At 37.0% G+C, this 13,318-nt stretch overlaps 1 protein-coding gene across 1 annotated transcript; it reads left to right on the top strand.

The window, feature by feature from the left end:
* The first annotated feature begins 736 nt into the window (after positions 1 to 736).
* UFM1 (ubiquitin fold modifier 1) lies at positions 737 to 12,858 on the top strand. The gene is made up of 6 exons (XM_016189730.2): positions 737 to 877; positions 951 to 1,007; positions 4,378 to 4,435; positions 7,370 to 7,409; positions 8,933 to 8,965; positions 10,887 to 12,858. Coding segments are annotated over exons 1-6 (258 nt in total). The 5' UTR covers positions 737 to 875; the 3' UTR covers positions 10,955 to 12,858.
* Positions 12,859 to 13,318: the final 460 nt, after the last annotated feature.

Below are 13,318 nucleotides of genomic sequence, written 5' to 3'. Positions count from 1 at the left end.
TCACCATCATACACCAGGACTCCAAAGTCAAGGTTGGTCCATCCTGACAACCCCAGATTACATTTAGTGCCCAGAATATACAAAGGATTCAAAGTTTGTTGTTAGTTGAGTTAGTCACGTCTCACATGAATGTGGTTCAATCCAGCGGCCTGGTTTAGCTCTACTAGGCCACATAGCCTTTTGAAGTCAGTTCATGAATTCTTCACAAAACCAAGTTTGTCAGGTGCAAGAGTCCTGCTGAACCGATTTTCTGAAATCATTCAGACGTCAGTATTTCATAACAAAGTGAAAAGGGATAAGACAGGTTTAAGAAACGTAAAAGATATAACAGAGCTGGATGACTAGATAGACAGGTGAATGCTAATACTGAACTAAAGGCGAGTTTATAGTCCAGCTTTTGGAACACCATTGGAGCATCACTGTGAGCAGGTTGCCCTAGCAACTAGGGAGCGCTTCCGCCCCCTGCCCCTCCCACCGCCACTCCTGGCATCTTCTCATTTACCCAAAAGCCCTACTTCCGCCCCGACTTGCCCGCTGGGACCTAAAGTCCTGAGGACTCGGCTCCATTCATATACAGCCTGAATAAAAATACCATCGGTAAGTAATCATATTAGAAAATCTTCCTTCCATAGCATCCATACCTTCGTCCCAAGCATGTTAAAACAAAAGTAAAATCCGTGTGTGCTTTGAAGGCTTCGTCTAGCTCTGTGTTGGCGGTCCACTTTTCAGGCAGTGCTTTAGACAGCAACAGCGGAGGGCCCCAGATGTCGCTGAGAGACGTGGACCTGAGCGGAGCGGGAGTGACTCGGCGCCAGGGAGGAAGCGCGCTTCCGGGTGGAGCAGGCGTGGGGCGTCTCTAGCAGATTAGCTCCACCATGTAAGTGCTGGCTTGTCCGCTGCCCCAACCTTAGCCCGCTGCCCCACCTTAACTCTCCCACTTTCTTCCTTAGGTCGAAGGTTTCCTTTAAGATCACGCTGACTTCCGACCCGCGGCTGCCTTACAAAGTGTGAGTACAGCTGCCTCCGCGGGCCTTTCGGACCTGGCACCTGGGGAAGGGTCAGAACCTTGCAAACCACGTTCATCCCCGCTGCCTGCACCCCTTCTCTTTCCTCCGCTCGTCTCCCAACCTCCCGCCGTTCGCGAACCTGTGAGGACAGATCCCTTGGCCGCTGGAGGGTGCGGGGTGTGTGGCAGGGTCGTAGCTTCGCTCTGCGGCCTCCCCGCCCCGGACAGCTTCTTGGATGGTGGTGGTGAAGGGAGGCGAGTAGACGGGGCTCTGCCCATTTGCTGAGGTCCTTCAACAGCCCTTCGGCGCTGGGCATTGGAAAGACCTTTCATCTCTGCTGCCAGCTGTTGCAGGAAGTCAGAGGAGATACTCTAACTTAGATTGCGAAGTTACTAAGGACCTTCTATGACGGTTAGACTCACGATTTCACAGGATAATGATCGTCAAATAACATTTCCCCTTTGTTGGAACTTAATATTAAGTTTTACAGGACTGCAGGATAAGGCAAACCCGCCCCTCAGCCTCCCCCGCCCCCAGTATCTTTTGGCAACCAAATGATGAGTTAGCATGGGTCTGAGAACAGCGTTTATCCATCTCAGTGACTTAGCTGTGACCCATGCAACATCCTGTCCTTTTCCTCTCTTGAATCATTTCCAAATGAACTTTTTTATACCGTATGTCACATATGTCAAGTAATCGTGATTACAGACTGGAACAATAAAGATACCTAGCAGTCGGGACTGGGCGGTGGTGCACCTGGATAAGCGCACACATTACAGAGCACAAGGACCAGACGGGGGTTCAAGCCCCTGGTCCCCACCTGCAGGGTGTTAAGCAGGGCTGCAGGTGTCCCTTTGTTTCTTTCTGCTTTTATATTTCCCCCCTCCCCTTTCAATTTCTCTCTGTCCAATAATAGATAAATTTTTTTAAAAAATAATCTAGCAATCGTTCCACTTCCAAAGTGTGAGAGCACTCCTATGAATTACTGTACATTCAGTTACTCCAGCAGAGACACTTTCCTATCTCTTATGCAACCCTTATTTCTTTTAATCCACTACGTATACTGCTTTTAAATATTATCGCTACTTTCTCACCCATTTCTTCCTCCCACTTTTTATCAAGTTTGGAATTCATGGTCTGTGTTTAAATCACTTTCTTGCAAACACAACTCTAATCTACACACACATTTTTTGCTTGGTGAAACATCAGCTCTTAACATAGCAACATGTGCTTTCTGCATATAACTGAATATCCCCAGGCAAAATCACACCATCAAATTGATAGATTGTACAAAAAAAAAAAAGCATGACTATGCTTAATACCACCCTTGCACTTTGGCTATATTCTGACATTTTAAAGCATTTTATTTATATATTGGATAGAGACAGAGAGAGGGAAGGGGGAGGTAATGTGAGAGACACAGAGAGACCTGCAACACAACTTTACCACTTATAAAAATTTACCCTCTCTAGGTAGGGACTGAGGGGCTTGGGGGCCCAGCTTGAACCTTGGTCCTTGTGCACTGTAACATTTGCTCAGCTGTCACCACTCAGCCTTTATTTTGGCTATATTCTTAAAGTTTGCTTGTTTCTTCCTTTGTTCAACAACTTTTAAAGAATTGTTCTTTGCACACCCAAAACTCCTTTTTTCCTTATTCTCAAGTCATCAGAGCTGAACAAAATTCATTTTTCCATCACCACATTTATAAACCTACAACTACAAATGTGAAAAATAGGGAGCCAGTCAGTAGCTCAGCAGGTTAAGTGCAGGTGGCGCACAGCACAAGGACCAGCATAAGGATCCTGGTTCGAGCCCCTGGCTTCCCACCTGCAGGGAAGTCGCTTCACAAGTGGTGAAGCAGGTCTGCAGGTGTCTATCTCTCACTCCCCCCACCTCCCACCCCCGTCTTCCCTTCCTCTCTCCATTTCTCTCTGTCCTATCCAAGATGACATCAACAGCAATAATAACTACAACAATGAAAGCAACAAGGGCAACAAAAAGGAAGTAAATATTTAAAAAAATTTTTTTTTAAAAAAAGAAATGTAAAAAATAAATTTTTGTTGAACATCCCACTGCATTGAAGAATATTACTCCTCAGAAAAGCTGACTACATCAATCTGACTTATCTCTTTTCATTTAGTATCCTCAAGGTTAGTGTTCAGAAAGACTGAGGAGCAGAAAACGGATGGAGTAGGACAACATCAGAGTAACTGGAATTCAGTACTAGTTCAATTAATATGTGCTCACTGAATGTACTGAGTAGACCTACCTGTATGCGCATAGTATGTGTCTGTAATCTACATATATATATATGTGTTTTGTAAAAACATACATCATATGTATACAAACCCATGTGGAGGTAGTTATGTTTTCCCTGTGTAAATTAAGTGGTAACTAGTAAAAACAACTCCCAAGATTTGCAAGGGAACAAGTTTTTTGTTTTTTTTTTTTTAGTATTTTACTTATTTATTTACTTATTCCTTTTGTTGCCCTTGTTTTATTGTTGTAGTTATTATTGATATCGTCATTACTGGATAGGATAGAGAGAAATGGAGAGAGGAGGGGAAGACGGGGAGAGAAAGAGACACCTGCAGACCTGCTTCACCACTTATGAAGCGACTCTGCTGCAGGTGGGGAGCTGGGGGCTCGCACCGTGATCCTTCTGCTGGTCCTTGGCGCTTTGCGCCACATGTGCTTAACCCACTGCGCTACCACCCGACCCCCGGAAACAAGTTTTAAATGGTGATTGTCATTTTTGATTTGTCAAGCAGGTAAATGTCTTATTTTGATAGGGAAACTAGTAAGGTTCTACAGAAATGCTGTGAAAGTACTATTTCCTGTTTTTTAAACTAGCCGTTATATTATAGACACAACTGCTTATCCTTTGGATTTTTGTTTTTAATTCTTTTCTTTAAAAAAAACGTAATGAAATAAGGAGAATTGAGTATATCTTTTTATTTAATCGTTAGCCTGGAGGAATCAAGAAATTTATTTACACTTCTCTAACTGGAATGTGTTATAATTTGCTATGGAAGATTTTAGTGAGTTTTACTTTAAGTGAGTGAAATACAGGAAAAGTGAGGAAATAGGCATGCCAGTTGTTTTTCTAGCTTTTAAACTGGAAAATGTATGCAGGTTGACCATTTGTCAGTGATCTCTTAATATACTTGATACTGCACAAGTCTGTTAATAAACTCAAACCTCACGTTACTTCAGGTTACAGTAAGTCCTTTTCAAATGTGCTACCAAAATAAATAAGTTTCAAACTCAATAAAGCTTTCTCCAGGCTTGTTCCAATGCCCAAAAAGAGAACAAGGACTTTAGAAAAAATCAGTTTAAAAATATATATTGTTCTTAATTCTTCTTGCAGACTCAGTGTTCCTGAAAGTACACCTTTCACAGCAGTCTTAAAGTTTGCAGCAGAGGAAGTAAGTATAGAAATTGAAATGATCTGTATGGAATGAAGTTTGGAAGTATCTCAAAAATCTTTGCCAGGTTTGTGCTCTCAAAAACTAAGCCTTGGGTAGCAGTTATGCTATCAGGCTTTCATGCCTGAGTCTCTGATATCCCAGGTTCAATCTCCAGTGCCATCATAAACCAGAGATGAGCAGTGCCCTGGTCTCTGTCATGAAAATAAAGTTGGGGAAAAATAAAAAACACCTTAAACCTTGGGTCACTTGTTTTTTTAAAAAAAGAAATGTAAAAAATGCAGTGCATCACCCCAGGTTCAAGCCTGTCTACCACCACATTAGGGGAAGCTTTCTTTGATGCTGTGGTATCTTTCCCTCTCTGTGTATCTCTTGTCTGTAAATGTTGACTCAGCGCAATGAGACCCTGGCATAGAAAAAGAGAAAGAAAAAAATTGTAACTAAGCACTACTTACTGATATTACCATCAATAGAATGTAAGACTAGCATACATAAGGTAGCATACATAACAGATAAGAATGAGTTAAATAAATCAATAATTCCATGTAATACAAACATTAAAAATTACATGAAGTATTTTTCTGAAATTGAAAAGGTCTTAATAGTGTATTTGAGGACTGAACATTAAAAAAATAATAATCAAAAGATTAAGTGTGAGATAGAACCAGAACACTGGTTTTGTATACATCTATTTTTGTAACTTATTTATTTTATTGCGTAGAGACAGCCAGAAAGCAAGAGGGAAGGGGGTGATAGAGAGGGAGAAAGACATAGATACCTGCAATCCTGCTTCACCACTCGCAAAGCTTTCCTCCTGCAGGTGGGGACCAGAGGCTTGAACTGGGTCCTTGCACTTTGTTGTTATGGCACACCTGGTTGAGTGCACTTTGTAACATGTGCACTCAACCAGGTGTGCCATAACAACTATTTTTACAAAATACAAACCTATCAAAGAAAATGTCACTAGAGACATTCTTTGAACAGAACAAAGTAGTCGTTTGGTCTAATGAAAATGGCAGTAAAACATGACTTTAAAGATGGCTTTCCTGTTTTAATTGTGTCATTGTGGTATAAGGTGAGAATCCCAACTCCTCTCTCAAGTTTTTTTAATTGGCAAAATGAAGACAATTAGTCATTCTGAGTGAAACTATAGTAAGATTATAAATTTTTGTGTAGTTAAAAAGCTCAAGTCCAGATACAGAGTAACCCAAATTCAGATGTTTTTCTCCCTAAATATCCATAAGTGTTACAGAAGATTATTTTTAGTAACTAAATTAAAACCCAGCTTGGACTGTAGTCCTGTGCTGTATTAAGTGTATAGTAGAAATCAGCGTGCCTATCAGTGCTCACAACTCCTTATGAACTGTTGTAAGTGATCACTGATATCATTTATCATTCACTCAGAATAAACTCAATAGTGGTACTGTTTAGTTTATTGACAACTTTGATTTCTTCCTATAAAAAAAGTAAATAGAAAAGGAAAACAAGTCAGAAGGTACCATCAACTTAACATTTAGCTTCACAGACAACCTCTAAGGAACATTATTTGGGATGTGACAGCCACTACAAATTCTAATTCAAGAAGTAAATCTATTCAAGCTATAACATTATCTTTTGTAGCTATTTTATAGTATATCTTTTATAAGACAAAGGTCATATGGTTGTGCTGTGTAATGAAACAAAAATCCTGACAGAAAATGAGGTTTTAAAGTATCTTTCAAAAAATTGTAAATCTTTACGAGGACTTTTACAATTAAGAATTTAACTTAACTTTATGTACATATGATGAATATAAGAAGTAATTTTATTCAGTTGAGTTCTTACCAAAACTTAATTCTTTGATTCATAAATTTTAGATTTCTCAGTTTTGCATTTTATGTGACCATTATAGATAACTGAGAGCCATGTTTCCAGAAGCATTTCCCCCAGATCTCTACTACCACCAAAATAAAAGAAAAAAAGGACTCAATACCCTCAAAGTCTAAGTTGCACTTCATTATTTCTTTCTTGGAGTAAGAATGTTTTCCAAACATACTTGATCATAAAATAACTACAGAATACTTATAAATCTCATCCATAGCACAGGAGCACTTGAAAGACAGTTTTTCAGGTAAATTAATCAGCTTTAAGACATGTTAACTAATACTGATCTGCACTGCATTAAGAGAATAATCCTCTAGCTACAAGTAAGACCTGTGATACATCTCACTATTTCACATACCTCATCTGTTTTCATAGCATCTCTGAAAATAACATCAGTGGAGTTTTACTATCACTGTTGGCCATGTGATAGTCATGTAGTTAGTTCTGTGATTCACATCACCTGCACCTATTTGATTTTGTAGTTATTTCCTGGCTACCTAGTTGTATTATTGTAATTCTCTTAAGTCAATAGAGGGAAAACCTGACCCACAGACTGAATTCATTTGTTCTGTCCCTACAAAGGCAAGTACAAGTTGGGACTGGAAATTCAATAAGAGCAAATTTTTAAGTTAACAATTTTGTTAGGGATATCCAAGCAGCCCTTGGCAGGGTAAATCTTAAGATTTCAGGAAATCATTTATAGAGAATTTTAGGAAGGAACACAAGCTTTGGGTTAACCTCCCTAAAACACCAGAAGATGTTTGAAATTTATTATCCAAAGAACTTTTAGCAATATTCTAAGCAATTTGTTTTGCTCTTCATTTTTCCTTATGCAAAAAAAGTTAAGTATGGTTAAAGTGTATAAATCCAAAAGTGTAAATATTGATTGGGTTATAAAGTAACAGTGCTTTGCTATTTTATAGTGCATAAAACATGGTACCTATGGAATAATAGAGTTGATCATATATGTATTTTATTCTTCCTAGTCATTTCTCATAAGAATATATATATAACGCTATAGTTTTATATATAGTTCATGTATGTATATATAATTTTCCCCTTACATTTTAGTTTAAAGTTCCTGCAGCAACAAGTGCAATTATTACCAATGGTAAGAAATCATTTTAAAACTGTTACCTTAGAGATATAGAAATTATTTTTTAAAATAAAATTAATTAAATTGGACTTCTATGTAAAATGCCCATAACTTAAATCAATATAAATGATTCTACTACCTCAAAGTTATTTTCCATAATTAATCATTTTCCCCATTTTGCTGTGCTGTTAGTATAGTATAATGCTTTATAATATTTATATGCTTACCCCTTTATGTCAGATTATTAAAGAAAAATTTCCTCTTATGTACTAAGTTGTATTAGTAAGTGCTTTTAAAGAATAGGAAGTTAAAAGGGTATCTTTGCTAGTCCTTGTTTTCTTGATAGAGAACTATTTCTTACAGACCTCCAATGGTTGAGATTTTATTTCATTAGCACCATAATTTAAATTCTAAATTCTAATAACTAAGTTTGAAAGAACTAAAACCTGTGAGAATGCGTCAAAATAAGACAAAGAGTTGGAGTACCGCAGTGGATCCCAGTTTAATCTCCCAGCCCCCCACCTGCAGGGGGGGTTGCTTCACAAGCGGTGAAGCAGGTCTGCAGGTATCTATTTCCCTCCATCTTCCCCTCTTCTCTCAATTTTTCTTTGTCCTATCCAACAAGAATAGCAATAATGACAACAAAATGGAAAAAATTACCTCCAGGAGTAATGGATTCCTAGTGTAGGCACCAAGCCCCAGTGATAACTGTGGAGGCAAAATAATAATAAAATAAGGAGTTAAGAATGCAGGGTAGGCTAAGGTTTAAGGGGAAAAAAATAGTATTTATGCATGTGTAGTTAGGATAGACTAACAGAAGATAAGTATTACATGCCGTAACTTGAATTAATTTAGATATGGCAGTTTCTCATTCTAAAACATTCTGCTTACTGTCACAGTGAAGAATTTATATATTTATTTATATAAAAACAGCCCTAACCTTTCTAGAAGGTTTTAGATTTCATTAGTAGATGTTATTAGCAAAGTGCTTTGTAAACTTTTATCCAGTGTCAGTGGAACTTCTCCTGGCCTTAAGATTTTATGGCTCAGTAGAACTACGTAAATGATTTATGACATACTTATGTACTTTTGGTTTATTTGCTTTAGTGTGTTGCATAACAGAATTTTCAGAATTTCTAAAATCCTCCTTGAAAACCAATTGCATTGCAGGGATAGATAGCATAATGGTTATGCAAAGAGACTCATGCCTGAGGTTCCAAAGTCCTAGGTTCAATCTCCTGGACCACCATAAGCCAGAGCTGAGCAATGCTCTAGTAAAAAGAAAGAAAATGAAAGAGAGAAAGGAAGGAAGGGAGGGAGAGAGAAAATAAAAGCAATTACATTGATAGGTGTTCTGATTTAATGTAGAAATGTGAGTTATTGTAGAATGGTAGCTGATTTTAAGATTTTACTGAAAGATTATCATGCACGTCCTTAGATGGCTTGTGCCTATATGCAGCAAAAGTCTATTTACAAATCTTTTACTATTCATTTTATATTTAGCCAATAATTAAATGATTTTTCCAATTATTTTCTAGATGGAATAGGAATAAATCCTTCACAGACTGCTGGTGAGTATCTGAAACTTAGGAAGCTGTGGTTGGCGCTATGTCAAGTGATAACTGAGTACTTGGTTAGATTCGGTAGGATTTTACTAGTATAACTCTAGTTAGATTCGGTAGGATTTTACTAGTATAACAACTAACTTTTAGGAAATACATAATACTCTTTACCTACATGTCTATAATAATTTATTAGCCATATCATTTATGTATGCTTCAAGTTACAAGGAAGATGAAACTTAACTAGTAGGTATTAAAGTAATTTAACTTAATCACCTGGAATTAAAAGTCTTAAGATCAAATAGTAACTATTTTTAAGAGAGAATAATGATTTCTATTGCTGCCTATCTCATAAGGTGAGTTAGCACATGAAATGTGCCTAAAACTTTACATTATCTGTAGTATGTATTCAGAAAATGCTTAGGTATTGTTACTATTTCAAAGTACAGTAATTTCAATTCTAAGAGGTTTAGTCCACTCACAGGGTGGACTTAACATATGCATTGCTTTATAGCAGTATCTTAACAAGCAGATAGAGTAGTCTTTAAACTTTTTACCAAGTTTTATATTTTTAGACATGCTCACTGTCCCCCTTTAGCACTACCTCCCCCACCTTTTTTTTTTTTTTTTTTTTCCCCTAACTGCAGCACCTTTCAGCTCTGGATATTGGTAGTACCGAGGATCAAAACTGGGATCTCTTGCATTGAAGTCCTTGCTGTACTGTAGTGCCATCTCCCCAGCCCTAGATTTACCCTCTTTAATAATCTGATTATGTTTTAATATTAAGAGTACTTTAATAAAATGTAATCCCAATCTTGAAAAGCAGGTATTTTTAAATGATTGTGTTATAGATTATGTCTGTATTATAACAATTACACAATTAGATTGTTCCATAGGCCTCATCATTAAAATTTAGTCAATGGAAAATAACATTTAAAAACTGTATTTGGGGGAGTTGGGTGGTAGCACAGCGGGTTAAGCACACGTAGCACAAAGCGCAAGGAACAGTATAAGGACCCCCGGTTCAAGCCCCTACCTGCAGGGTAGTCACTTCACAGGTGGTGAAGCAGGTCTGCAAGTATCTATCATTTTCTCCCCCTCTCTATCCTCCCCTTCTCTCTCCATTTCTCTCTGTCCATTTCTTACAGACCTTCAGTGGTTCATTAGCATCATAGTTTAAATTCTAAATTCAATAACAATAATAATGACATCAATAACAACAATAATAGCTACAACAACAATAAAAAAAACAAGGGCAACAAAAGGGGGGAAAAACTATATTTGGTGGAGCCATAACCTCATGCATGCAGTTTCACTGCTACTTTTTCTTTCAGCTAGAAGGTGAAAGATTGGGGGTGGGGGGGTGGAGAGAAAGAGACAAGAGAGATATGGAAGCACCACTCGGTTCGGTTGCTCATGAAGAAATCCCCCCACACACACACACACACACAGGAGATCTCATGTGGTGACCCAGGCTTTAAACCCAGGTCCTCATACAGGATAACTGTGCTCTGCTGGGTATTCCACCTTCTGTCCCTATATGCCCCCTTTCCATTGAGATAGAAAGGTACTGGAGCTTGCCTCAGTGTGGTCATTACACTGTGGTGCCCCTGAACAGAGCAAGGTACTCACTCTACCCAGTGAGCTACCTCTCTGGCCCCAAAATTGTCACTTTCAGCAGTTTTATTCATGAAGGCCGTGAGGCATTTGATTGTAGATTTTAATTCTAGATTTAAAGGTCTTACTGTTTTTCTCTGAAATGTTTAGTTTCTGGAAATGTAAATTACAGCTTATTCAAACATGTTTCTTATGGTAGTGCCCTTGAGCCTTGAACTGTACACATCTCAAAGCATGATGAGCCAAGCTTGGAAGTAATGTCTGAGCTTTTGTACTTTAAATGCTTAATATTATGTTTTCTTTGTTTGTACAGGAAATGTTTTTCTAAAGCATGGTTCTGAGCTGCGAATTATTCCTAGAGATCGAGTTGGAAGCTGTTAATATTTGCTACCTGGAACATATAATTGCCTTTCAGAATAAACATTGGCATTGTGGTGGTTGTTGTAAAACTGAAATCAGGCATTTAAAATACCATGAAAACACCAATGGTTGATGAAATAACGAAAGGTGACTTCCCTATCTTCTTGTTAATTCTTTGTGAGAAGAGAAAGAATACTTCACCAGTGAAAGTACCATCTGCATAGAAGGAAGATTATAGTTTTCAGTACAACCTCACAACACACAGGCAGTTCATTTGGTCCAAATGGATTATCCAGCTGCTTTTGGTAACCAGAGAATGTCTCATAATTATTTCTGAGAACATTTGGAAAGTTTGAATTGTTTGAATCTTTCTACCTAATTTTGAGTTAAAATTTTAAAAAATGTGTGTGTGTATATATATATATACACACACACACACACATATATATATATATTAAACTATGCATCCTACATGGCAATTTGCTTGACAGCATCTGACTTGTAAGTGCAGATATAATTGAAAATAATTGCCTATAGTTTATGATAAATAATATAGGCACCGGTGAATACTTAACATCTAAACTTTTATCTAGCTTTTTAAATTTTCAAATTGCATGCATTCATGCAAATTTTAGATTAACATTAATGAACAAAGATTAAATTTTTTATCTAGTCCATATAAGTAAAATTAATACCCCACAGTAACCATGATCATACAGAATCCAGTACTTATAGTGGTAAAATCTGAAGTATCTTTGCTAAGGTATGCATTCTTATTAAACAGAAATACTTAAAGAAAAGCATTTTCTTTTTGGAAAATAGTATTTCTAAAAACATTCAGAAAGAGAATATTGTAACGATCTTAAGTTTACAATAAAACTTAAGGAAATGTTCATTGGAAATTCTAATTTCTAAAGAGGGTATTTAAGGAAGTTTGTTAACATGGGCCACATAACTGAATAAGATAATTGGGAAAGGACATCCTAGGAAATGATATGGCCAGAAAGGAAACAAAAACTTCTGAGAAGTGAAAGAATGTAGCAAAGTGTCACAATAAAAGACAACTAGATAGAAAAGGCCCCAGAGGGTGTATTAGGGAAAATAGAGGATATCATTGGTACCAGAACGCAGCTGGAAAAGGCAAAGTGTAAGGACTTTTCAATATACAGATTTCAAAATTCCACTTACGAGAATGTAAAGAGTGATATGCACAGTTAGGATTTTATTTGCTCTTAAAGAGGAATTTAACATATACCATCATCTTCACAGATGAAATGAAGGCTCCTTGTGATTTAGAATCAGGACTTAGCTAGCACTGCTGTCAGTGAACACATTGGTGAACAATCTGAAGGCAGGTCTTGTGCTGCCATTACCTCTTTCAGAAAGTTACAGAAAATGAATACATGCTGAATTGTTTATAAACAAAATATCTGAGACCAACATTTTATGTGTGTGTTTAATATTCTCCTTATCATAGACCCTAGTGGAAATGATAGAAAATGGGGTGGGGGATGTAACAATCAGTGTCTGGTGTAAAAAAATCTGGTCTTAAATTTGGTGATTTGTAGGAATCTGAATTTCAAGGGAAAAATAGGTAGAAAAACATACCACTGAGGGGCAGGGAAAGATATATATATATCACTGATAGTTAGGAAAAATCTTATTTTTATAAACAAAATTTTATGCTCACTGATCCCTGGTGTTTAGCAATATTCTATCTTAGCAAAGAAAAAAATCATGAACACCTATACCCTGAAGTGTTTGTTTAGATTCTCCTCTGTTTCTAGCACAAAAGTCTTCCTCTGATTAAGTTTATGATGTCCTGTATCATAATTTAATATTCTGTTCTATGATTTGAAAACTTTATTATAGTAAGACCTTAAAATATTTTCTTAAAGAACTTTATTAAAAGTGTTGATCTTTGAGTTCTTTGTGCAGAATTCTTTGAAGCATTTAAATGCACTATTAGTACATAATTAACAGCTTATGAAAATACAGTGATATACAATTCTTATTAGTAGAGCTATTAATACTCCTACCTACTAAGCCACTGGATAACAAACATAGCAACAACAAAAGTTTTTTAAGTGTCTCAAGTTCAGTAATTTGTGGGAATATTTTATTTCTTAAAATGAGGCATTTTTTTAAAGAATGGTCAATAAGAAAACTTTTCTTCCAATTATTTTTTTTCATGTTTATAATTTTATTCAGGGGCAGAGGACAGATAGCATAATAGCTATGCAAAGAAACTCATGCCTGATCATCAAATTCCCAGGTTCAATCCCCTGTGCCACCATCAGCCACAACTAAGCAATACTCTTGTAAAAAATAATAATAATTTTATTGGAGGGGTCATGTGTTACAGCACAGCTGTTGACACATGGC

The sequence above is a fragment of the Erinaceus europaeus genome, chromosome 7, assembly GCF_950295315.1.
Source record: "Erinaceus europaeus chromosome 7, mEriEur2.1, whole genome shotgun sequence".
NCBI classification, from domain to species: Eukaryota; Metazoa; Chordata; class Mammalia; order Eulipotyphla; family Erinaceidae; genus Erinaceus; species Erinaceus europaeus.
The sequence above is the reverse complement of the archived record's forward strand: the minus strand, read 5'-3'. Positions and strand labels throughout refer to the sequence as shown.

Bases quoted from the DNA above. Each gene is read 5' to 3' on its own strand.
- UFM1 (XM_016189730.2), top strand. The intron at 4,436-7,369 runs GTAAGTATAGAA...CTTACATTTTAG, and splicing joins TAAAGTTTGCAGCAGAGGAA to TTTAAAGTTCCTGCAGCAAC. The intron at 7,410-8,932 runs GTAAGAAATCAT...ATTATTTTCTAG, and splicing joins AAGTGCAATTATTACCAATG to ATGGAATAGGAATAAATCCT.